Below are 25,969 nucleotides of genomic sequence, written 5' to 3'. Positions count from 1 at the left end.
ACCACTGACAACACGTAAATGTAAAGACGGGGGGGACCAATAACAAAGTTCCACTGGTTGGCGCCAAATATCAAGAAACGAATGTTCAACCTCTCTCACGATGCTGGTACAGGGTAATTACTGGGCTCAATGTTGTATTAAGTATTCACAGTTATTTACCCGCAAATAAACAAACATGCAAATAAATAAATAATCGCCTCCTTGGTGTGAGCACCTGCTTGACTCCTCTTTCTCATTCCTTTTTTTGTAAAAGTGGCGCAACACGTGAGCGCTCCATCGCCCGCATTGTGTCACCCGGTGTTGGAAAATAACAATAATCAGCCACAATCTTCTTCTCCAAAAAGTCTGGAGGCTGCCTGCTTTCACCGGGAAGTGAGGAGGAGGAAAAGGAGAAGGAGGAGGGGGTGGTGGGGGCTGTTCTGTGCAGATATCTCCATCTGAGCCCTGCGCTATAATTGAAATGGCGCATTTGGCTGCAGGCAGGTTGTGAGGGCGCTTTCTGCAGCAGCATGCATGCATGTCCATAGACGTCATTTGATTTTAATGGCCTGCAGGAAATTTGGCGTTACAACTCCAGACATTAAGGCAAGACAGAGAGAGAGAGAGGGAGCGAGGAAGAGATCGGGGACACTGGGGGGGAAAAAATCACCGCATCAAAGATATTGGTTCAAGGATATCTCTTCATTTTAACATGTTTTTCTTTCAGTGAGACTTTATCAACAAGTTATTCCGCCTTTATTACATGTTGCCTGAGTGGAGGACTATGGCTGCTTGCCTGGCGTTAAACTTTAAATTCAGGCTACAGATGTAGATGGAAATGTATTCCTGCTAGCTGGACCGCCTGGGGAACTATTACATCAGACGAAATGACAATGATTAAAATCTGCTAAATCTAAATCTGAATCTACTCAGCGACTGACACTTGCCTGTTAGGTTTCCTACCCCCACTGAATCATAACTTCACACCGTTAAGAGGAACAGTCTACTTTTGGCGTAAAATTCGAGATAAGTTATTATATCTGTGTAGTCATAATTTCAGGAATAGAGGGGTATCACGTTCTCTTCCTTGAGAAAATTGCCTAGGCGAGAGAGTGGAGTTGAGCTAATTGTAGCCTAATCCCTGGCCCAGAGGCGCTTGGGCAGCCCGAAGCAAGAATTTTCTTTTTTAGCTCCGCTCTGTTATTTAGAGAAGGATTATTGGCTTTCTTCCTCTCATAACAAACCACAGGGGCAGTTTCATTTTGGCAAAAAGACAGACAAGAGGCAGAAAAACGAAGCAGGATCCCAACAAGAGCGCACATTTTACGCGTATCCAAATAAGAGCAGAGAAGGGGAAGGAGATCATCTCATCTATGTACAAGGTAAGGACGCTTCCTGTGCGCTTTGGTACAAAGAAGCTTGGTGAGGACAGGTCGAGCCAGCCTTGCAATAGAGCCTTTAAAGCCACAGAGACTCTTTACAAGCAGACGATCCCGACACAGTCTATAGTGTCTGTTTTTTTTTTAAATAAAAAAGCAGTTTGTGTGGGACACGGCGAAAACACTTGGCTTTTTTCGCGAGGCAGTGCAGGTTCGACCTGGAGCTGGATGGCGGTGTAGTTTTGACAGAAACTCGGGGGCATTTGGAGAAAATATTCAGGGTTACGCGGACAGCAGCTGGGACTGACCGCCGGCGCGGATTTCCTTTGGATTCCCTACAATGTTTGAAACGGTAGGGTGAATATTTAACCTTAAAGAATCCACAGTTTTTTTAACGCAAAGTACGGACTCAGTCAGCACAGTTTTTTCTGTCTTTTTTTCTTTTTTCAAAGACGATAGTTGAACAGAACTGTGTGTTCTACAGCTACCTCAGCTGAGCTATTCACCCTTTCTGTCAGACTGCAGTTAACGCGTATGGGTTTTCTAAAAACGCGTTGTAAATGACACGTGTTTGGGTTATGCTTTTAATTGTACAGCAAGAATAAGACGCCATGTTGAGCATTTGGTAGATTAACGGCAGAGCGCAGACTTGTGATGTTCGCACGGAGTGAGGTGTTGTATCGAACTGTTTATTTTTCAAAACGTTTCCGTGTATCTTGTTTGTCTTCCTTTTTAAATCCCTTTTAAAACGCTGGGCCGTCAGGGTTGTGTGGATGCCAGTCATTAGATGTGAGACCCGCTTCGGTATCTGAGCTGGCAGGGGTCATTGGATGGAGGCGGCAAGACGACAGATCTGAGGAGAAAGTTGATGGCTTTATAGCTGCTGTGATTTTGTGGAGGAATCTGCCTTGTACTGTGTGTTGGTGTGAGTCTCTGCATGTGTGTATCGTCTTGTGTTGGAGGGCAGATGGAGATCAAATAGAGAAATGACTGAAATCGCGATGTGATTGGCAGTTTTTTTTCGCATTTGTTAATTTCCAAATGTCCATATATGCTGTGCTTATTTGCTGAACTGGTTGGGTGGGTTGGTGGGACAGAACCAGTGGTGGGACGGGCCCGTATAAGTGACCAAAACTTTCAAGTCTTTTCAACTTTTTTCTTTCCTTTCACTCCTTTCCTGGGATTTTAGATGTAATCCCGGCTGCCTGTAATCCTATCAAAGGAACACGATGCTGCTGTAAGAAGGGCAACACCCTGGAAAAAACCGCTCCAGTCTAACTTTGTGCCCACCGGCACTTTTTTTCAGAGCCACAGGGATGATCTGGACTTTCAGAACTGTCTTTAAGTTTGGCAGAAAAGCAAACCATGCCTGCAACAACAAACACGACCAATGCTACCAATCTAAAGAAAATGCAATTTTGTTAAAGCTACAGGCCTTATTTAAAGATTTCTTTGGATTAAAAGTATATTTAAAGTTGATAACAGGATGTTTGTTAAGTTTCCTCAAAAGCCCAATTCCACGCACAACTCCAATCACAGTATTTCCTTCTTCTGTGGCTCATATTACTGTGCTTTCTAACAGAAAATAGATGCACATATTGCATCACATTAGGACCTGACCAAACTGAGGTTAGGTGCTTACCTGCAGCTGCTGGCAAATAAACTATGCGCCAGCAGGTTGGATATGATCGCCTGCTCTGCTCCTTCAGCGGGAGAAATGGCGGAGTATCGAAGTCAGTTCGAATATTTTCTGAAACATTTCATCAGTGAACCAACCACAGCTCTGCGCTGACCCCGGAGTGCTCCTGTGTGCCCCCAATAAACCCTGAGCCCCGAACCTGAGCCTCCCGAAGGTTGATCTACTTTTGTGAGATTGTTTGAAACGCTTTTTCCTCCTGATTTTTACCCGCAGCACACATGCAGTGGCTCACTTGGGCCTGTCGGTGCGGAGATCGTGTGCCGCTTTCTCTGCTTTTAACAGTTCAGTGCCTATAAGCGATCACCTGTATCTTTTTTTTGTGTGTGTGTTAAAAGTATCTGAGTGTGTTGTGGAGGAAAAGTTGCACCCTCCCCTCCCGCCGTGTTTTCCTTGCTCTCAGATTGGTGGCTGGTGTGTCTGGGCGCATCACGTCTAACACATAAGGCGACCTTTAATTAGAATATTGCAGCAGCAGTTTATTTTATCCCCCTGGAGGCTGACACCTAGCACCCCCCCCCCCCCCCCCCCCTCTCTCTCTCTCTCTCTCTCTCTCTCTCTCTCCCCCCATCGCTCTCTCTCTCTCTCTCTCTCCTTCTATCTGTCTATCTCCCTCTCTCAGCCTTGTTCTCTAATAAGCATCCTCCTATCCTCGCCTGCGGTGTTGCATGAAAAGATGCAAACATACTTAATTAGAGCAGTGGCAATAATTTTTAGGCTAAATATGCGACCAGACAGACAGGGAAGTGATCTGATACCATTCAGAAAGGATCCAGTCTGCTTCCCCATATAGGACCACCAGATCTTTCTCTTATACCCCACTTTACCTTTATTCCCATGGCTTTTCTGTACACTTGCTTTCAGGAGGGAAGAAGCATGTCACGGCTGTCTCTGACCCGGTCCCCGGTCTCTCCCCTGGCCGCTCAGGGGATCCCTCTGCCGGCTCAGCTGACCAAGGCGAACGCCCCGGTGCACATCGACGTCGGAGGACACATGTACACCAGCAGCCTGGCGACTCTCACCAAGTACCCAGACTCAAGGTAATTCCCGGCTTTCTGTCGTGCTTTTATTCCGCTAATGCACCTACTTGGTTGATTCACAACATTGATCTTATTTTGCGGAAATCATTAATTATGAAATATTGACAAACTGAAAAGTGATTAGATTTGAATGTTGCTGCTTTCGTTTTAAATGTGAGATACAGATCATTCAATCTTGTAATGGAAAACTTTTCCCAGTTAAATCAAGACGATTTATATCAGCTGATTTAGAAGCACATTTCATTTTAGCCAGTAAATCGGTTGTTACATAATTTGGTGTTTGTCTAAATTAAGTCTAGTTGGTTTTGTGACATGAAGTAATGGAGCTGACTGGCACTGGGACACATGCACTGCAACTTTTTCTAGTGACATCAAGTTTGATATCTTTTCAAACCATGTGTGAATATTTGCTGCCCCTCTGACCTCTCCAAGCTTTAAAACACAGAATTTGATTGATTTTGTTTGCTTCAGTGATGATTATTTTAATTGTTTGATAAATACCTTGCAGGCTTTTTCTTTATCTCCCACCACATGGCTCAGATTGAGAATTCAGCATGCTGTACAGTACTTTTCACATGTTTCCCTCCCTGTTGATGTCAGGAGCAGGGTTTGTGTGAATTTGCAGCACACCAACAGATTTTACCCTACCCTCCTTTCACAGTCTTTATTATAATTTTAATTTTGTTCATCGGTGTTCTGAGAGGAATCCTTGTAGGAAAAAACAATGACGTAAATGTTTGAAAGTCTGTCATCAAAGCGGGTGTAGGGCAGCTTCAAATCCAATTCAAATCTAACTCACTGGCATGTTACATATTGACTTTCTTAGCTCTTTTTGGCGTGTACTCCATCTTCTTTTTCACTGTTTGTCTTCAAGACATATTCATATTTTGTGAGGCAGTGTAAGACGTAGAATAATTTTCAACTTTCTTACTCTGCTCTATCTCATAGCCTCACTTTCAGTTGATTGCAACAGAAGCTTAAAATATGGATTATGAATTGCAGTGAAACTTTAAAGTGTTTATAGCTGGCAGTGACTTCACGTTCCCTGAATTTGGTGTGTACGGCAAAAACAAAGACCCCCTCACACTTAAAACACCTGATTGTTATACTCCCTCACCCACAAATAAAGCAAACATATTAACGATGCTTTTCCGCTTGTAAGATTTAGTCATGATGAGTCAGATTGTGTGAGAGTTGGTTGTAGCTCAGCCTCCCACTTCTTTCCCACATTTTTTAGCTCCTTCCACAGACAAAATGACACCACCACAGGTGGCTGAGAAAGCAAACAAAACTAATGCTAAAATATCTCCGTCTCCGCTGATTTGAATTTTTTTTTTCCCTTATGGTTTGGAGCTTTGCATTTTTTGTCTAATGCACAGTGTCATTCATTACATTATAGCGTCTTCAGTTCTGCTTCAGCTGAATCCCCATGTGGGCCAAGGTAAACATGCGCCTGAAAATCTGCCAAATTGGCTACAGGAAACAATCCATGTAATCCCTTGGTAATAAAATCTTGATATTCATAGAGTCCGCTGACAGGAAATCCCTCACAACTCTGCTTTTCACTCCCTCCCTGTGTAACGTATCATGACTGAAATAAAGCTCGAGCCAGACAAGGGTTTAATGTTGCTTTTGGTATTAAGAGGATTTTCTGCTCACTCTTTCAGTGTTATATCAGGTTTATCCTGTGAATAGTGAAAGCAAAACACAAATTTACTTTCTGTGTTTTGCTGCTGTGTTCCTTTCTTTTTTTTCAACCCTGGTGTAGCTTTACACTTTACAAAGAAGTTATTCAAAGTGCGACACACACAGGGCACCGTGCAAATGCAGCATAGAGCCATGTCAGAGCATCTAAACAGTGTTTTCACAGTGTGAGTAGAGACTTGATATCAATGTGAGTTGTTGGAGTGCTCTTCCTTTTTCTGCCTTTTTCACACATGCTCCTTTTTCTCGGTCTCCTTCTCCGTTTCTATCTGTCTCTTACTGTTTCTTTCTCACTCTGGATCTCTCTCTCTCACACACACACAAATACACTCACTGTTCCTCTCACTCTCCTCGGCGTACAGTTGGCCTCGGGGCTCCACTTTCCACTGAAGCCAGTGGAAGGAGGGGCACTTTTGTGTGAATTAGGATAATGGCTGACAGCAGAAAGCAAAACAATTACACTGGCATAACCATGTGTGCTGCGTTCAGCCACATCCGGTCGAGCAGGGGTACATGGGTGAGGCTGAAAACGTGACATCTGAAAGAGCGGAGCTAAAGAGTTTGAAGTCGCTGATTACTTTTAATAGATTGGTCTCTAAATAATGCAGCATGCCAAAAGAAAGTTAGTCTAGTAACTAATGTGCGGTTATTCATCTTCTTCTGTGTGGGCCATATTAAGGGACAAGGGTCATGAAACATTGATGTGCACTCTGTGTAGCTCTCAGAGAGGACAGTCTCAGCAGTCACTTGAACAGAAGCTGAGAGCATTAGGGGAAATGTTTCAGAGACAAGGAATCTATTTTGAATGGACCACTGGACATTTTCTCTTTGAAGATAAGCCTTTTGTGCCCACAGATAATAGACTGTACTAACTAGTTTACTTTTCTACGAGATTAACTTAGAAAGATGAAAAGATGAAGTGCACATAAACACGGTTATTGTTACAAAAGCATGCTATCAGTGTTAGAGTTCCTCCAAATAGCTCAGCATGTTTGCAAACTTAGGGCATTGAGGCGCAGACAGTGAAAATCAAAAATCAAAAGGTCACTCCCAGAGAGCATTTAAGATGTGTCTGTTGCCTCTGATTGTATTGACATGTAAAACTGCAAAGACTGAAACTTGATTTGAACATTCTCATGGGGTTCAGCAGCAGTAAAAATTGTATGTTGTATTTTGAAGAATTTATCAGCCACCTTTTTTGGGGAGCCTGCTTCAAGAGTCAGACGTTTATTGTACTGTTGCTTTGAGCAGGGCTCAGAGAATCTGAGCCAGGGACTGTAGCAATCCGCTTCTGAGTTCTTTTTGTTTGACTTTCCCTCCTCAGAAGTCAACGTGGGCAGTCTTTGATGTCAGACTGGACAAGCGCACAGAGATCCCTGGGTGTATTTGTTTCTCTGTTCTGGAAGCTGCTGGGTGCTTTCATTAGTCTCAGTTACACTATAGTTGTATGACAGCATCTGTTTTTGAAAAATCAAGTATACCTGTGCTGGGTCGGTGTCACAACACCAGAGGATATGACCCGGGCAGCTCTTAGCTGCTGCAGTGTAGTTACTGCCAGAATTTGCCCACCTACTATCTTCACTTGCCACCTCTTGGGTGGGAGATCTGAGCTTTTCCTGTCCTTGGTAACCTCCAACATCCACCACCTAAATTCCTCTCCCTCTTTCTCTTCATCTAAGTTTTGTAGCTGTGTCAAATTTTATTCTCCTCCACTCCATCTGACTCTACCTTCCACCTGTATTCTGTTTCTTTCTTTCTCTTTCCTCTTATGTTGTTCTCTTCCTTGTTTCTCCCTTTGTCTTTGCCCATCCCCTTCTTTCTATTTTTCTTCTGGCCTTTCTGTTTGTGTATCTTGTCTCCTAATTTCTCTCCGCACATCAACCCCCACCCCCACACCCTTTTCTCCCCCTGCCTACCTGTTAATAACAATCCCCCTCCAATTCAGGGATTTAACAGAAAGGGGGGAAATGAGGAGACCAACAGAGAAGGGGAATAGGGAGTGAGAAGGGAGTGGAGGAGATGGAAAGAAAAAGAAAAACAGGCAGCATTTTAATTGCTTTTTAAAAAAGTGGAGATGAAAAACAGAGTTAGCCCGGAGGGGTATGGTGAAATTCTAGCTGGAAGAATTGCAAGACCATATGAGAAAGGAACACCTCAGGCAAAACAGGGAGATGAGTATTGGTTTTTTATAAAGCATTTTGCATCGATTTCCAGAGAGAAAGCGAGTAAGGCAGTGGGATGGAGACAGAGGGAGAGAAAGGAAGAAAGAAAGACAGCGAGAGTGAAGGAGAGAATGGATGACAGGAAGGGAGGGAGAACCATCTTTGCGCCTTCACACAGTCAAGTCAAAGAAAAAAGACGAGGCCAATTTAACTTGATAGCTTAAGCATGTTGTGCCGACACATCGGGGTCAGAAGATACAACCATTAAATAACAAGCTTGTTGCAGATTCACCAAAATGAGTTTGTGGCAGAAGTCATATCTGCTTTTTGTTCATTGATATTTCTACCACAGCTCGCTTCTAGTGTCTTGTAATAGACTTTGACAATGCCAGTGCTCAGGTAGTGCTGGCTGGGTATTGTGGTCGGCGTGTTTGCAAATAGGTTTTATGATTTTCTTTGTCACACAACTTTGTCAGACAACCTAGAAGCTGTTATTATGATTTAAACACTGATTACCTCAAAATGATAATAACGGCAACACAGCTCACTGCCAAGAGCTGTTTCTCAGGGAGACGGACTGTGAATGTGCAGTGAATTTGTAAAAGTGGTTTTGTGCTCGAGAATTCTTTTAGTAAATGAGTAGTATGTCTTATTTACACTGCACAGGGTGATGTGATTTTTATTTCACCTGAAAGTAATTGTTCCTCAGGCTTTGGAAAGTTTAAAAGCTTACACTCAGTGACACTTTCACACACAGTAGGATGTAATTTTTCATTTTCAAAGAGGGATCTTTTGTATTTGGGAATGAACAAACAGTCAAAGTGGAGGTGCTCAGAAGAGATTATTAGACTGGTGAGAAATTAATCTGCAGGTAAGCGGGAGGAAACCCACACAAAGACAAGGGGAAATGAATATCTGTCCAAGGGTATCTCAAGGCACTGTGAAAACACTGCGATAAAAGTTTAAAGATAATAGCAATTTCCACCCTTTGCTTTGATGAGCCCCTGTAGCCAACATCAAATTAGCTCTCAATCTTGCTGTACACTACTGGAAGGGGTTAACTGAAAACCCAGGCAGCAACAAGTGTCTTATTAAGACACCAATTTTTTCGTCAATATTGAGGGAAAACTTAAAAGCCCTCATCTGATTACAGCTTTGTAGTTATTAATTATTGTGACTTTTAATTGGAAGGCATTATTGATGTAATTCTGAGTAATGCCATTTTCATTATCTGAGTAGTTATTTTCTTGTCTGTGTCTTTAAATAGAAACAAATACCTTGATATTTTGATTTGTTGTGCTAATATGACGTGATATGAAATGTTTTCAGCCTAAACAGTATGTATATCACATTAGCATTATTTCACACTTATTTCCAAGGAAGCTTCAAAGCATTCAGAAGCTTGAATATTGTTTTACATAGTCGTTGAATAATTTTCACATCTTCAAAGAAAACTGTAATTTTATTAGCAGAATCATATTTTGAGATCATCTCTCATATAAACAAATTGCAGCAAGTGGTGGATATAATTGAGTAGTGTGCTGCTGTTTAAATTCCTCATACATTTATAACGAAGTTAAACCGTAACAGTAAAATACCTTTTTCCCCATGTTCCCCTCACATTAACATGTGGCCCTTCACCATTTCCTACCTCTGTTACATTCCCACCCCTCTGACAGATGGAATAATAGAGCTGTAATACTACATTCATGCCATTAATTTCTGTAAGTACAAGCAGCAAGCGTGTGTGTGTTGTTGTAATCTCTCTGCAAAAGGGACACTTCAAACAAGTCTGGAATGGCAAAACTGCGCCTTAAGCCCCTTGTTTCAACCTGGGATGCTAATGCATTTCAAGCTTAGTGCTAATAAAATTGAAAAATAAATGGATGGTAATTGTTTCATGCATTTGAAGGGAGCTGGCTCATTTCATTATGTGGTCGTGTTTGTGTGTGTGTTTTTGTATTTATGTGTTTGTGCTTTTCCATTTTCAGAATCAGTCGTCTGTTCAATGGCACCGAGCCCATCGTGTTGGACAGCTTGAAGCAGCACTACTTCATAGATCGGGACGGCGAGATATTCCGCTACATTCTCAGTTTCCTGAGGACCAGCAAATTGCTCCTTCCAGATGACTTCAAGGTATAAATCGACTTTGCAACATAGTGTATTTTGTGTACCTGTCATACACAGTTAGAAAAACACATAGCAACATAAAAATCTTGAGGAGGTAAAGCCACCAAGTATAGTTCCTCTTATTGTTTTTAAATATTAGTATTTATTCATATTTATCTGTCTTTTCATGGGAGGAATTTCTTTTCCAAAAGAGACCCTATACCAAAACAGAGCTGTAAGTTTTCATAATGCCTTCCCCTGTCCAGCATATTAATTACCAGTAATATATGTATCAGCACTTATTGGAGAGAGACAAAAAGAAACATGACTCAGCTGGAGTATAAAGTAGCAGGTAAAGTACGAAGTGGCTAAGTGGAGCATAGCCGGTTGTTGTGTGTGCCAGAGCCCTGAGCTGTTGTTTTCCATTCAGAGTTATTTCTATGAAGGTGAGCCCAGGTGAAATCCCCCCTTTCGCCCCTTTCGCCCCTGTGCTCAGCCGGGTTCAGATGACCAACTCCAACACAGAGTATCACACAGAGTCAAGGTCTTGCAGGGAATGGTGTTGAATGATGGTACAGTTTGATACATGTTGATCTGATGTGTGCAGATATATGTGCAGGCACATATGTGCATGCATCCTGCAATCTTTTTTAGCCACTAAATCTACTTTAGCCCATATGAGGCTAAAGAGGCTGCACACACCAGGCTCTTTTTGGTCGTATGGCAAATATGGATGTTTTGTATTATTGGTATGAATTTGTGTGTGTGTGTTAGTAGCAGTTTCGGCTGAAATGTGTATATGGAGGATATTTAGCAAAGTTTAGCCACAAAGCAGCATTAGAACTTGTCTGAAGATGTGTTTCTGCCCACTAGCCTAGTGTTCATCCAATATAGTTAAAATATCTGTCTCCTCAGCTGCTAAGTGCTTCACTATGTTTGCCAGCTTGAAGGTACCTTTGTTTGCCTGCTGTTTGCTTCTGGCCAGGAAGCATTTGGTTGGCATATCATAACTTCTTCCCTGAAAAAGTTGACTGCTGTTAAAATTGGCTTTGTTCTTAGACATTATGAATGAAATAGTCTCTGTCCTTTTCCACGATGACCTAAAGTGATCCAGGAATGGGGAGACAAAACAATTAGCCTGGGAAAGCAGGTGCAAGATTCATACACACACATTGTTTGGCTGATCCAGAGAATATGACGAAGCATGTTGAACCTACTCATGTCCAATCTGCTGCTGCTGCTGAAAATTAGGCTGATGAGAGTAGTGAGAGAGAACCAACACAGTTCAACCAAAACAATGAGCTAAAAGATACTAAAATGTCTCCCAGAGCACCGCAGAGTTGGGTGATAATTCTTTGTATTAGTGAATTATATGTTCAATCCACTGCTATTTTAAAGGTAACACATGTATTTTTGGTTATACAAGAGAATTAGTCTCAGCCAACAACTATTCACATAATTATATGTGGCTTTGTAAGAATGATTGCATATTCTGCCTGCAGCTCCTTCATTGTGAAGATTTTCATGTGTTGATACTGTTTTCTAAGTGTGTTCTACTTTTCAATTCTTCTCCACCTTAGCTTGTGTGACCTTTTCACTGGGTTGGTGCTTGTTCATCATTCCCTACAAGGTAACAAGGCGAGGCGAAGCCACTCAGAGCCAGGGGCAAACTCTCTGGGCCCCACGGGTAGTCAGAGGAAGAGCCAAACCTAAGACAACAGAACATGGCATGAAAGGACTGCATATTTTGGCAAATGATTGTCTGACTCAGAACCGATTAGTTTTTTCTTTTGCATTCACACCCCACCCGCTTTCTGTGAAGTCTTGACAGTCCAATCAGGCTCCGCATTTGAAGAGAATGCAATGGACTTCATTGTTTCAAGTCATTACGACCTGCTCGCATAAGCCTGTGTTGATCTGCATAGCTTTCAATTTGCGTGAAGCCAGAGGAAAAAAAATGCAAATAGTGCAAGGCGGAATTGAGCATGTCCTTATCTGAACACAATCAGGCTTGCCGTCGCCTGAGGGCTGGGTCTGTTCTGCTGCTGGCAGCCACAGCGCTGTGTGTTTTGCTAAATCAATGTGAAAGTCTGAGCAGAATAGGAAAATCATTTTTTCAGCCTGCATCAGTGGAACAAAATATTCACTATTAATATCCTCCCCTATCTTATTATTCAAACTACAGTTAATCACAACAGTGTAAGCAATGCTCAGTCAATGCTCAGATTTTGGATTATTCGGGTTTATGCATCGTACTTTCAATCAGTTTTTCCTTTATGCATGGGAAGGAGCTTGGGTTTTTATTTTTTTGACTCTACGTTTGACAGGAGTTGTATGGATTTTTTTCTTTCATAGGTTTGTTTAGTCAACAACCTGCAAGTCTGTACTTGTGTGGTTTTGTCATTTTTGGTCCAAAATATACAGCAGGTCTCTATTAGTCCTCAAAGTCCCTCATAGTGACATTTCCCACAATTTCCTTCTCTTTCTTTTCTTTTTGTGTCTCTCCCTCCCCCTGTCCTTCCCTGAAATGTTGCCTTGCCGTTGGCCGATCAGGTCAGATCATTATTTTGAAGCTCAAACGGGCTGTCTGGACACAAGATTGGGGGATGAATTGTCTCATAGAGCTGGCAGCAAGTAGCAGCAGCTTCAGCAAGCAGGACGGAGCTGTTGGCCCTGTCTCCCTCTCATCCTCACCTCAGCGCTTAGGATTACTCTGTTGTTTTCTGTGCTGCTCAGGATGACTAAAGTGCCTTGCAGACAGACCTCTGTTAAAAACATATCCATCCATGGTTTCAGACCTGTGAAGGATGAGGAGCTACACTTTGATACAGAGAGCTGCCTGAAGGGAAGCGTCTTACTATGAGTTTTGTCAGCTGCAGCAAGAAGGCCAGAAGAAAGAAAAAACAAGACATGAAGAAAGGGAGAGAAAAAGGCAAAAAAAAAGGACCTACACCCCCTCTTTTGCATTTTGAAATCCTAAATATTAGACTGTCAGTTTAAGATGTGTTGTATTAACGCTGCATCCAGATGGAGTTGTGTTTGAGTGTCGTTTGTACGCCTCAGATGAAGGCACCATTTAGGTGAAGGGCTGAAGCAGTGAGCAGGGCTTTTCAAGGCTCAGTACTCTGACAGAAGTAGTGGGGTTAATGAATTTGCCATATGCTGCCATACTCTGTTTCTGTGCCCAACAATGGTCCGGAGAAGGAAAAGGAAAAAAATGCTCCCTGGCAGCCGTAGCACCAAACATCCACAACCACCAATGATGCAGACTGTACGAAGCACGTTGTTTTAGCAGCACAACGATGAATATTCTTCTTTGTCAATGTTTTTTGGAGGCCAATGCACCAAACTCTATCGTTATCTATTAAATATATAACCAAATAGACCATCTGTTTGCTTCAGTTTTACTGTATTTGTGTTCTGATTGCCAGGAGCTGACATCATGTAAGAAAGATTTCTGTGGGTATGTGAGTGACGACAGCTTATAAACAATGAATGGATAAAGCTGTCATTCTTTTTTCACTAAAAGACACTAATCAGAGCACAGATGTTTTAATTACTAATTGTTTAGCGAAAAGATTAGCAGTATTTAGGTGTAACCTAATTAGATCTTGTTCTAATAGGAGCTTAACATCGGGCCACAAGCCCTATTAACATAAAACTCCCTCCATATGAGGAATACATTAAAAAACTCCTCGGCTGATGATTGTCCTCATGTTCACTTGCACATATATTTCCCTCACCTCCCGTCTGTTTCCAATAGCGAACCTCCGCCTCCCCGTATTTTCTATGGTAGCGGTGAAGGATGGTGCCATCTGGTCTTGTGGGAAATTAGAGGCAAGAGCGCAGGGGCAAATGGCCCCCAGCAAGCACTGCCCGGGAGGGAGAGGCAGGCAATCTGCTGCAGACTGTCTGCACATAGGAATGCACCAACACACTTTGCTGGAGCCCCACTGACGGCCTTTCTGGAGTCAGCTCACTAAAAGATGCTAAAGGCTAGCACAGCTCTGCCAAGAGCTACTGTAGAGGAAAGCTGCAGCTTGGCTTTGCTTTGTTTATTGAGAGCGTTGTCCTGCTGGTCAGAAGCCGTTGCTAATCTTAGTTTATTGTTCTTCTTTGCAGAGGATGTTCTGGGAGATGTTTTGTGGGCGTTACGTATCTTTAGCGTCACAAATTCATATTTTGAAATTTATGTTTTGGTTGTCTGTCTGATTTGCATCCAGATTAACTTTCCATGAGAGCAGAAAACTTAACTTCTGCACTCCTTTCATTCTGTCAAAATAGAATCCTTAATTGGACAGTACACACAATGCCTTGAACTTTGCACACATAATCTCAATACCACTTCCTTCCCTGGGAGTTGAGGTTTAATTTCTGTACAAGGGTCAAAGTACTGAAACAGCCACACCATTGCTCCTGGAATAGTTACAGAAGTGTCCATCTCAAGGATACTACATCATAAGCTGCAGTGGGGAAGCCAACAGGACCCCTCCCCATGCACAAATATGCCTTCCATTTTAACATTCTACAGTGCTGTACATGTGCTGGATTTTGTCTCTGTAACTTTGGTGAAGAGATGTAATGTAGCAAAAGACGTGATGTGTTACTCACACTTATAGCCAAGAGGACTGTAACTGACTGCTCTCATCTCCATGCTCATCTGTCTGTACAGGACTTCCACCTGCTGTACGAGGAGGCACGCTATTACCAGCTGATGCCCATGATCAAAGAGCTGGAGCGCTGGAAGCAGGAGCGTGAGCAGCGACGGATGGCACAGCCCTGTGACTGCCTCGTGGTTCGAGTCACTCCTGACCTGGGCGAGAGGATCGCCCTTAGTGGGGAAAAAGTCCTCATAGAGGAGATCTTCCCTGAGACTGGAGATGTTATGTGTAACTCAGTCAACGCTGGCTGGAACCAGGACCCAACACATGTCATCCGCTTCCCTCTGAATGGCTACTGCAGGCTCAACTCAGTTCAGGTAACCCACTAGAACACTTGTCCTTTGTTTTAAAAGGTTGGAAACACTGAAATGCCAATTCCCTTTGCATCTGGTGTATTTAATACACCGTAGACATTTAGAAATAACATTATGAACTACAATGTTTTTAGAGTTTTACATGAGATCATCATCATATCAGGATATCCATGTCTGTCTGTGGTGTAAACATTTTGAGAATTGATACTGGTTTATTATTGATGACTACTGTACAAAGGACTTTCATGATCACTTATTTCGTATGCATAGTATAAGAATAATCTAATTTTAAAAAGTTCTAGTCTGAATAAACTCATTGTATTGTGGATTTTATTATTCTAGATATAACAGAACAGTCTTGAGCTGTGGGAAGAGAAGCAAGGCTTGCTTCTTTCTACCAAAACAGTTCCAGTACAGCCACTCAGTTTGTGTTATGGTTCCGTGAATATGGATGAATATCTGAATTTCCTTTGTAGTTTGAAGGTGGTAAAGGCTCGTTGTGCTCTAGGCTCGCAGAGTTGCCCTCATACTGGAGATCATTGGATTCAAATTCAGCTCAGAGGCAGTCAGAGGTTTTGACTGTGATTATCACACTGATAGATTATCCTGAACATTTAACAACTTTATATTCTCTGTGAAAAAATGTCATATACAACATGTTAACCAATAGCTAACAGTTTTTCTACAAACAACAAATCCTCAATCCCATAGTAACAAGTGATATCAGTTATGTTGCTTAACAGCTGCTGCAATGTGGTTAAAGCTAAAATATGTGTACAATTCCTTTGGCACACTCACACCAGATTCAAAGTATTGAAATATATATGCCTACAGAAATTATGCAGCAATTAATAAGTAAAACAGTGGTACTCTAGAACCAGTTTGTTGTCTGAAGTTAATGTAAAACAAATCAGAACAAGCTTTGCTTTACATTTCTGATTAAATTTGGCATTGAAGACATAGTATGGTATCAGTTCTCTGAAGATTCCACAAAGGCAGTTAACTCAGTCAAGACGATGCTTCTTTTCCCCAGAAAATGACTCTCCTGATCATGCTAAAAAAGTTTTCACCACAACACTTCACCACTTTGATGTACTTTATCACCTGGCTGGCATTGGTAGTGTACACTCAGTGCTGTAATGGACAGTTTGTAGCGACACACGGCTGTCTTGCTGAATGACTGCTGGCATCTGCTGTGGGAGTAGAGTCAGTATGTCTTTGTCTCCGTCTCACTGCTGTGTCTGCAACTTTAAAGGAGTTTGCATTATTTCTGACATTTTATATTGCATTTTTTAACAGTAGAGATAAACACTTATTGTCACTAACCAGGATGAAAGCTACTCTGGAGAGCATGTAGGTGTACAGAGTCTATGGAGTTTCTGTTTGAAGATGGACCTGAAAGCGGTTATTGTGGATGTATCAAAATCTAAGTGTGGTTTCTCATTTTCTGTTATTCCACCGATATTAGTTAATTAATGTAGTATTTATATAATCTCAAATACTTTTACTTGTTTTCAAATAAGTAGGCTGCCTGTCAGAGGTCAGTAGTCTTCTTTGTTAAGTCAGAGTTGACCCTGGCGTTGAGATGTTTAAGAACAACTTCAGAAAACTAGTTTTACAGTTGTGTTACCCAGTGAGATCTGAAGATGGGAGATCGAGGCGGAACATAACAGTCTCACACCACAGGCTCGATATAACACACTTGAGTGCCCAGAGCCATGAACAGACTAACACATAGAGGAGCCTTCACCCCTCCAGCACCCACAGAGCACCTCTCCCAGGCAAACTAGTGCGCTCTGACACCTCCACCGCCCCCCCTTTCCGCCAGTGTGAGAGACCACCTCCAGGGAGGTGAGCCGAGCATGCGGGACAAAGCAAGTGTGGACTGCGGCCATGTTTTCCTGCGAAAAAATGAAGAAGAGGAATGGTGAGGAGGGGGAAATGATATGCATAATTTACGCTTTACTCCTTTTTAAGACACAGCTCCTTTTTTAAAAAGACTCCAATATAACACTGCTCAAGGCGATTGAAATACACGTATTGCATTTTTTAATACCATACTTACAATTTCTCAAACAGCCTAAACCAGTTTATACTTCTTTTATAGATTTTTAAATGACTTACAATATAATTAATTGGCCGCATCAACTAACACAACATTTTCCCACTCTGTTTACCAGTGAGACTGGTTACAGGATGTGAGCTCATCTGACTACCACGATCCGAAAGGAGTCTTTATTGTTTACGTTTTTTGTATTGGGCTGCTCTTCTGAAGGCAAGGTGAGCTGAAATCCTCTTTTCAGACAAACTTCTAACAGTAAGAAGAGCTGGAACGTCAAGGTTTCTTATCAGCAATGCTTCCTCTAATCTCTCAGCTAAAATGCCGTTAGTTGTGGCATTCTTTTATTTTGTTTAGTTTTTTTAAACCCACAGCTGCCCCTTAAGACACACAAATATAAAACAATCTGTTAAAAACATGATCAAACACGCACACACATATGCAGGCACAGCGTAGTGGGTCCGGCTCATTGAGTCGATGTAGATGAAGACGCATGGAACAGATGGAGGTGTTTTTTTTCATTGTAAGGGGAGATTTTTTTTTAACTTGCTCATTCTGTCCTTTCTCATTGTTGCGTGAAGGTATGAGAAGGTTAGAAAAATAATCCTTGTCTTACCTGCAAGACAATGAGCCTCCGATCTGATTTCAGGCCTGGACCCTGACCCTGGGGGACGCACACACAACCACACCCTGCCCACAGAGGAAGAGCAGGGAGAAAGGGATGTGTTTGATAGGGTAGACGCAGCGCTGTCTAAAACCTATTTACTGTAAGACAGGACTAATTTTTGAAGAGGATTTGAGAGTAAAATAGATGAATGTATGCATAGTAAATGGAAACTCCAGATGAATATAAATCATTCGCACAGATATTTTATTAAATCTAATGTACTGCTGTTGTTTTTCCCCAGGCAGGAAACTGCTAGACCTTGTGATACTTTGGTCACATAACAGTCCTCAGTATTTAGTTTTATTCAGTTTTTATCCAATCATTAATTCTCGTACTCAGTAATGTTCAAATACTGTCAAGGGTTCTCTTTTCACAGCGTTTATTCGCCTTTAATTTATAGTAATAAATTTAAATATACTATCTGTACTACAACTATTATGCTATGTATTGTTAGTTAAGCCTCCTTTTCAGTTCTTTTGTCTCATGCATCCATATGTGAGATAGTGAGAATAAACAACTCCGCCTTGGCAAACAATTCTCCATTCAGTCATGAATGGAATTTTGGGATTAATGCAAACCACCTGTGCTATGATGTTGATCCAGAAAGGAGAAATGGTATTGAACAGAGGGGAAAACATTTAGCCAAAGAGTCACAGAGGTGTACACACACGTGTCCCAGTGCTGGAGCTGAGCCTGCCACTCCATATATCACCATGATGAAGCACTTAGATCAGAGCAGAGCCAATCCGTCCTTCATCAATGTGACAGCCGACGCGGTCATAGAGAAGGGCTTCCCGTCCCCCTGCTACCCGGGCAGGGAACGCAACACATCGCAACACGCTCTAACAAGTCACACTGCCACTCCATCACTCCTGAGCCAGATGAAAAAAGAGAGCACAGCTCGTCAGAGTGGACAAGGCCACACAAACACCACAGCAGTGCTCCTCAGTGGCCTGAGTGGCAGAGTAAGACATTAACACTGCTGCGGTTTGGGGGTCTCTGCTTTCACTGTGTGGCTCAGTGGGTACAGCACAACATCATGGCTCAGCAGGAAACAGATTAGGAAGCAGTCTGCAGAGGATAAACTGGACAATTTTGACCACAAGATGCCAGAAAAGTCTTTTAAAAATTTTTTGAGATCTTTCTTGGACACATCCCAAATAGGTAGTGGGTAGATCTTTTTTTTATGCGATACATGAGGGAAAAGGAGTATTTGCAGGAAGAAAAGTAATCAGATTATATAACAGTCCTGTCATAGATCAATGATAATAGATACATTTCATGGGTAAAAAGTGCCGATAACTACAACGTAATGAGCACAAAATATCATTTTTACAGTAATGGCATGCAATGTGTGTTATATAGTGTCAGTCTTGCCAGATAATGATTTACTTGGAAAAAGTGATTCAATAAAAATCTCATCTACGTCAAATTAAAAGTCTTTTCTGAAAATGCACGAGACAAATCTGTTTCCATATTTTCAATATAGTAGGTAAAAAACTATATAATGCTGTACAAGATTTGCAGCATATTATATCGTTGGATTGTTGTTGATAGATTGCTTTGGAAACATATTTTTTATAGTGTAAATGTTATTCTACTTATACACTTTAGGGATCATTTTATTCTAGCATGGATCAAAGTTTATAATATTCTTATAAAAATCTCATTCTACTAAAGAATGTGTGTAAACTAATAGTTAAATTACATTACCTCATGGCTTTGGTGTCACACAGACAGAGTCAAGTGACTGCAGATCTATAAGAAAAGGTTACGGAATGAGTCATCTGGCAAAAAAATGTTCATGCACATGTATGATCACTTTGGTCAGATCTACTTCCTGTCCCTTTTAAGACTAACTTCCCTGTTGAGCTCAGTGTGCATAAACACTGCCATGGTTAAGTTTTGCTTTCCTACAGTGTTGACCTGAACTAAAACCCTGGGTGAATCATGGTAATTACATGCCCTTTAAAGTGTCCATTTACAGTGACGAGCCCAGTCACGGCTCCAACCTCGTTTGCCATGAGAACTGAAGGAAAATACTCCACAGTCAGTGTTTTTGTTGCTTGTGAGTTCTAAACGATTTGTCAGATGGCTATGAGAATTACAAAGAGTTGGAGCTTCACGGCTGCTTAGTGCCAGATGCATGCGATAAGCAGAGGATGAGATGCATAGGCTGCAGTTGGTGCTCCTCGTCAAGACATTGTTGTGCATTGTTAAACAAAAGCCCCCCCCCCTGACTGCGGCGCCCATCACACATTTCAGCGTGCCATACATGTCAATCACTTCTGAGCTCTGTGCCATGAGGAGCTTCTCCAGCTTCTCCTGAGAGGTGTTGTGAGTGTGTGTGTGCACTCTGGTGGCCATCAATATTGCATTGTGCTCCGGTTTCCAACCATGATACTCATCCACTTTGATCTGTGACTTGCCATCTTTGCTACGATAATGGGAGGTTATAGAAATGAGGCTTAATACCATCCCCTCCTCCCCCCATGATTAAACCCCAAGCTGAGTGGCAGATCTTTTAGTTGCAGAATGATATGTTTATTTGAAAGGGAAATCTCAATGCAGTCAAGTTAAGAGAATAGTTTATCCTGTTTCAAATACATAAGGATCACTGGGGATGGAGAGTGAGGAGTAGCTTTTAATCAGCTTCAGTTTTAAAGGGAGAACCCAGACACAAGTTCAGCATAATACTTCTTAAACATTCAAACTTTGGATAAGTGTTGTCATATCCTCTGCTCTGTTTGATTCTGATTTCCTGTTTTGAGAGAAAAAAACATGTGTGACGTGAAGCATTGCTGCACAGGGAAAGCTCTGAAGAGGCTGACATGAAAAAAGAAAAAAAACTGCTCATTAGCTATGTATCCATATCATGAAAATCTTCATGCTCACAATGAGACTTTAACAAATCAGACTGCTTGCACAGAAGTCACTGTTTGAATATTTTGTTATAGTTTTGCACAACTGAGGCAGGAAAGTTAGCAGAGAAATCTGCATAAGTACAACATAAGCTGAGATCTGAAAGCCTGCGGTCACAAGCATGTAGTCAGACATGTTTCAGTTTTTTAAAGGCTGTATTCCTTTCTGTTGTCAACAGGGATTGATTTTAGGACATTGTCCTGTGGACACTGAAAGCTTTTGCTTGGAAACAGCTTAATTATTCCGTGTATTGTTTATTCCCCCATGGCATTAATTCACTGTGACAAAACTGAACAGGAAGTTTTTCTTTATGGCCTTTTATAGTCATTACAGTATCCTTGAGTCAGTTACAACCATCTATAATAATATCCTTAAGTCTTTTGTGTTAATGTGCATTAACGATAAAAGTGTTTTCTGACTATCTTTATTGATCAGCTCATTCTCCTCTGTGACCAAATTCATTGCTGAACATGACAGAGTCCCACATGTGTTAAGAGATGATGGGGAAAAATGCAATGTGATGCAATGATCAAAGAAGGCCATGTAATATCATTTCCATAATCGTTAGGCTCCTCCGTCGTCTGTCATGGTTTTGGGAGTGTTTGATGCTTGGGCAGGTCTCTTAATTAGCCATCCTCACCATCAGCTGTCTGCCACCCCTTCTGTCTCACAAATTACAGAGTTTCTCGTTGTTGTATGGCCAGAGGACAAAAAAGAGGAGGGGATGGGGATGCTTTTCTAAGTGGTCCTCTCTGCTTACCAGCAGCATGTCGATCCACATTTTAGTTTTAATCAGAAGGTGGATAAGTGTTAGGGGGTTCCAGGTCTGCACAACAAGTTTGTGTGTATTTGTTACATTATGTGTTTGTGAGTTTGTCTTCTTCCGTCTGATTTGACTGCTCATCTTTGAAAGGCTGCAATTATTTGACTTGGAAGTCATAACACCCCGTTTTATCCAAGGGGGCTATCGCCCCTGTAATCAGAGTGGTCATCCTTCATCATAAGTCTATGTTTCAGTGTCTGCACGTGTGTGGACATCTAAAGAGACCATTCAATTGTGTGTGAACCTCTCTGGCTTTGTATCTAGCAGAGGGGGTTAGCCCTCGGCGAGACCTTTCATTTCCATGTGCTGCACACTCCATCAAACGGATGGAGGAATAAGTAAATACACTGCACTCGTCTCACTGAGATTTAGATATATAAACCCTAAAAAAAAAAAAAAAAAATGGATTACAGCCGGCGAGGAGAGAAAAGTGATGTTGGAGTTCACATGTTTGTATCTGCCATATATCCCCATTTGGACTAGTAAGTGTCAATGCCCAGACTGGAGGGCCAACATGCATCCCAATCTCCTGTTCCCTCCCTGCAGCTCCAACACGTTGTCCTCTCTCAGATCAGCCATATCTCCCTCCTTATCCTCATTCCCCACACGTCGCTCTCTCTTTTGCTCACGGACCTCACTTCTCCTCTCACCCCGGCCTCATTACTCAAATTAGGAGCTCTAGTAATCACCACGCTGAGCTCCACTCAGCCCCTTAACACACCCCACTCATAGTCCGCTTTCCACATCCCTTTGAGCTCATGCCCTCAGTTCAGTAGCCAATCTAGCACAAGCTGCATGAATATTGCAGAGGTGGTGTGATGTCAGGAGTGCCCTCTGGTTTTTATCACTATGTGTGATTGGATGGAGGGTTATTGACACATGGTGCATGTTGTGACTGATGAATATCTGAGGAAGTTCAACATTTTAGAAATACACTTGCTTGTTTTCTTACTGAGAGTTATACTCTAATATCAGTATCCCTCTGATATCTATATTCTAAATATTAAACTACTTCCAGCAAATGGCTAAGTGAGGTTAGTGCCACATACTATAAAGACGGACATAGCTATAGGGTCTGAGAAGCCATTACACAAATAGGGCAATAACAGTGAGGGTGGGAAGTTTAAAAAATGTGTCGGCATCACTTGGTTGTTCTTCTGAAATTATTTCAAAGGTAGATAGATATTAGTCTACAAATGCAGGTATTTATGTCCAATGAGGTCTCAAGTATGACTCTTCGGGCCAACCTATTTGTTCAAATATGGTCACAGCTGGTTTGAAAAAAGAAAAAAAAATGATGGCTGCAAGCCACCATTAAGTTTAGGCTTTAGAACAGTCGTCCACAATCCACTGGGTGACATCATAGTCACTCGACTTCTACTATTCAGTGTGGATCTACCATTAAGACTTCACAAAAAGAAAAGAGTAGTGTTCCTATATCTGTCAAAAGGTAGCATAGGTCTCTTAACATAGCTCTTGAAATTTCTTAATATTTAAACTCGTTTAATATTTTAATATATTTTAGACTTGATATTTTGTTTATTTAACCAGAACAAAAGAGAAAAGGGTTAAATGTACAAAACTACTCATCAGAACAGTAACTTTCTATTTAATGGTGGTAGACTGTCCTGATCTGACAAAGTTCAGACCTTTGGTTAGACAAGAATTTCTTGTTTTTGCACTTAAACAAACAAGATGTATTACGTTAAAAAGTGATTAAAGGTTAAATTATCTTTAGATAGAGCTTGACAAGCTGTTTCCTCCTTTTTCAGTGGTAAGCTCAGTTACCAAGCAAAATTGCTTGCTTTTACCTTCATTCTAAGCCTAAATATAAAAAACTTGCGAAAAATTTGAGAAAAGTTTACACCAGGATTTCTGTAAAGCTTCTAGGTTAGATTTAGACCAACTGACTCTACAGTTTTACTGTTAATGACTTGTCCTTTTCCATCGTCTCTACAGGTTCTGGAGCGTCTTTTCCTAAAGGGTTTCAGTGTGGCAGCGTCATGCGGGGGTGGTGTGGACTCATCTCAGTTCAGCGAGTATGTGTTGTGTCGTGAGGACCGGCGGAGTCTCTCCATCAACACGCCCATCAGGATAAAACAGGAACCCCTGGACTAGAGCATTCTGGGAGAGGGACTGGCAACACCCCAACCTCCCCTCAGTCCACCCTCCATCGTCTCACACCAGCCCACCCCACCGACCTCCTTTCCTTCCCTGCTCCAGGAAGACCACAGCCACCCTTAACATACCTAAGTATTAGCAGAGGCTTGTTAATCTCGCCAACTCTGCAGAACTCTAAGGGGAATGTAGTACCAAACAAAGGAAGAAAAAAAAAAGCATCAGCAGCAAAAGTTTTTGATCGTGTTAAATAATACCCAAAGAATCTGGGACTATGATGAAAACAACAACAGTGACAAATGGACGCTACAGAAGCTCACAGCCCACCATTTTTGGCACAGTGACTTGTTGATTTTCCCATACCTACTAATACCTACTAAAAAAATGTCCCAAATCTTTTTGAAGGATGCAACTTCCCCTGAACCTCAGTCCAGTCCAACCATCTACGTACATGCACACCACTTCTACCGTACTTCCAGAGGTGACCCTGTGTCTGTGAGGCCCACGTCTTCTCTGTCTGCTGACAAGTAGAGGCCTGCTGTGGGCCAAGGAAGCTTTGGCAGACAGGATGTTTTTAAGGATGCAAGACAGAGGACATAATCTAATTTTGAAAGTCCCACAAAAGGCCCCAAACCCCAAGATCCCATCACCCTCACCCCACAGGCTGAGCTATAAACCTCGCCTTACACAGCTTCATTTGCCAAACTGATTGTTTATTACAGTTTTTCATTGTTGTTTAGAAAGTATGTTCTTTTGCTCCTTTTGCTGTTTTTATCATGACACGGTGTAAACAATTATTATTATTAATAGAATTATTTTAAATGTCTCTTTTTTTTCTTTCTCCAAAATGAAGGATGTATGAACATTGTATTCATTAGGCTTTGAGAGCTTGCGAGGGAGCGTTTCTTGGCAATAGCAGCAGAAACTCAGATGTCTGCAGGCTATGTGGCTAAAGCAATCTGACTGGCAATGCATTCAGAGCCAGAAAAAGTTCCATTGTTCAAACGGGAATGGAAGAAAACCTGGATGCTTAGGCATTGTTTATAGTCAAACATGATGGAAAAAAAAGTGCTCAAGAATTTCTGCTTATTAGCTCTAAAACATATCTGGGGTCGCTGATTGGATTCTCGCACACAAGCACAAAGCATTTGTTCGTTCTTAGCACAAGTTTCAGAGCGTTTGTAAATTTGAAATTCAGGACAAAATTGCACAAGTTGTAAGGGTACTGCAGTTTTGTCGAGTTAGAATGTTGAAGACTTGAGGACCAGCAGGGAGAGCTGACGTTTACCAGTATGTCTCGTGATCAGCGAGAGATGTACTTTAAATGCTTAATGTTTCTTTGCACTTAAACATTTCCCACAGAGATACCCTGCACTGCTCCCTCAAAACCCAGGGAGCAGAGGCAAGTCAAGCTGTTCATCTATGACTGTGAGATTAAAGCTTTCGAAAAGCAGGGGAAAAAAAGTCCAACAGAACAAATACTCCAGTTACCAAAGTAGATGAGGTGCCTGTTTTGTTGATTGTACAAATATAAAGATGTTCTTTGTGCAGTTTAAAGAAAAAGAAGACACAATGCATCATTTAAAACTGTATGAAATATAACAACATTTGATCTTCAAGGCCTCCAGTCTTGACAGTTTTGTTGAGAGAAGCTCAAAGTACCTTCAGACCAAGTTTGAGAGGCAAAGTTTCTGGTTTAATACTGTCACTTCTAAACCGAGATTATTTCAGTTCTTCTTCACACATATGTATGGCAGAAGCCAAAGTGAACTGTATTCCCACCCTCAGCATGTTGTTCACAAAGAGGCGAGTGGGCGGCATTTGCTCTGTCCTGCTCTCATTCTTTTTGTCTTATTCTCAACATTTCTGGATCAAAGACAGAAACAAGAAAGGCCAAGTCTTCATGCTTTATATTTGTGTGTAACTTACACATGCTGTTTCTTCCATTCCAAAAGAGTGAGAGAAAAAAAGAAGCCTATTCTGATCTTTGTGGGCGCTGGCAGTTGCTTGAGTTAAACTGATGTTGTTTTTAGTTGTTCATTAACCATGGGCTGTAGTTGTTCTGACCACGTTGTCCTAATAGTGTATCTGCTCTCTCTGAGCGCTGCTGATTAAACAAGACCAATGAGTAGATAAAGATGGGCTTGGTGTAAGCGTAGCTCCGAATCCAGCGCAGCCTTCCCTGGAGGTCTTTTTCACAATCAAGCCTGTCTTTGTTCTGACCTGCCAGTGGCCTGTTCCTTTGCATCCAGTCGCCTCAAAGGGAATGGTCTACCAGGCCTTTCATGTGCCGAGGCATGTTGGGCTCTTTGCAGAACCCCCCCCCCCCCCCCCCC

General features: G+C 41.8%; 1 protein-coding gene across 2 annotated transcripts; it reads left to right on the top strand.

Moving 5' to 3' along the window:
- Positions 1-504: 504 nt before the first annotated feature.
- kctd15b (potassium channel tetramerization domain containing 15b) lies at positions 505-25,969 on the top strand. Of its 2 annotated transcripts, none has more exons than XM_075465175.1 (5): positions 505-1,361; positions 3,919-4,094; positions 9,952-10,096; positions 14,742-15,047; positions 23,475-25,969. In XM_075465175.1, the coding sequence occupies exons 1-5, from the start codon at positions 1,353-1,355 to the stop codon at positions 23,631-23,633; spliced, it is 795 nt and encodes a 264-aa protein (XP_075321290.1). In that variant the 5' UTR covers positions 505-1,352; the 3' UTR covers positions 23,634-25,969. The 2 variants fall into 2 exon arrangements, with proteins under 2 accessions (XP_075321290.1, XP_075321281.1); XM_075465166.1 differs by lacking the exon at positions 505-1,361 and adding an exon at positions 1,370-1,710.

The sequence above is a fragment of the Odontesthes bonariensis genome, chromosome 1, assembly GCF_027942865.1.
Source record: "Odontesthes bonariensis isolate fOdoBon6 chromosome 1, fOdoBon6.hap1, whole genome shotgun sequence".
NCBI classification, from domain to species: domain Eukaryota; kingdom Metazoa; phylum Chordata; class Actinopteri; order Atheriniformes; family Atherinopsidae; genus Odontesthes; species Odontesthes bonariensis.
This window is presented reverse-complemented; position numbering and strand designations above follow the sequence as displayed.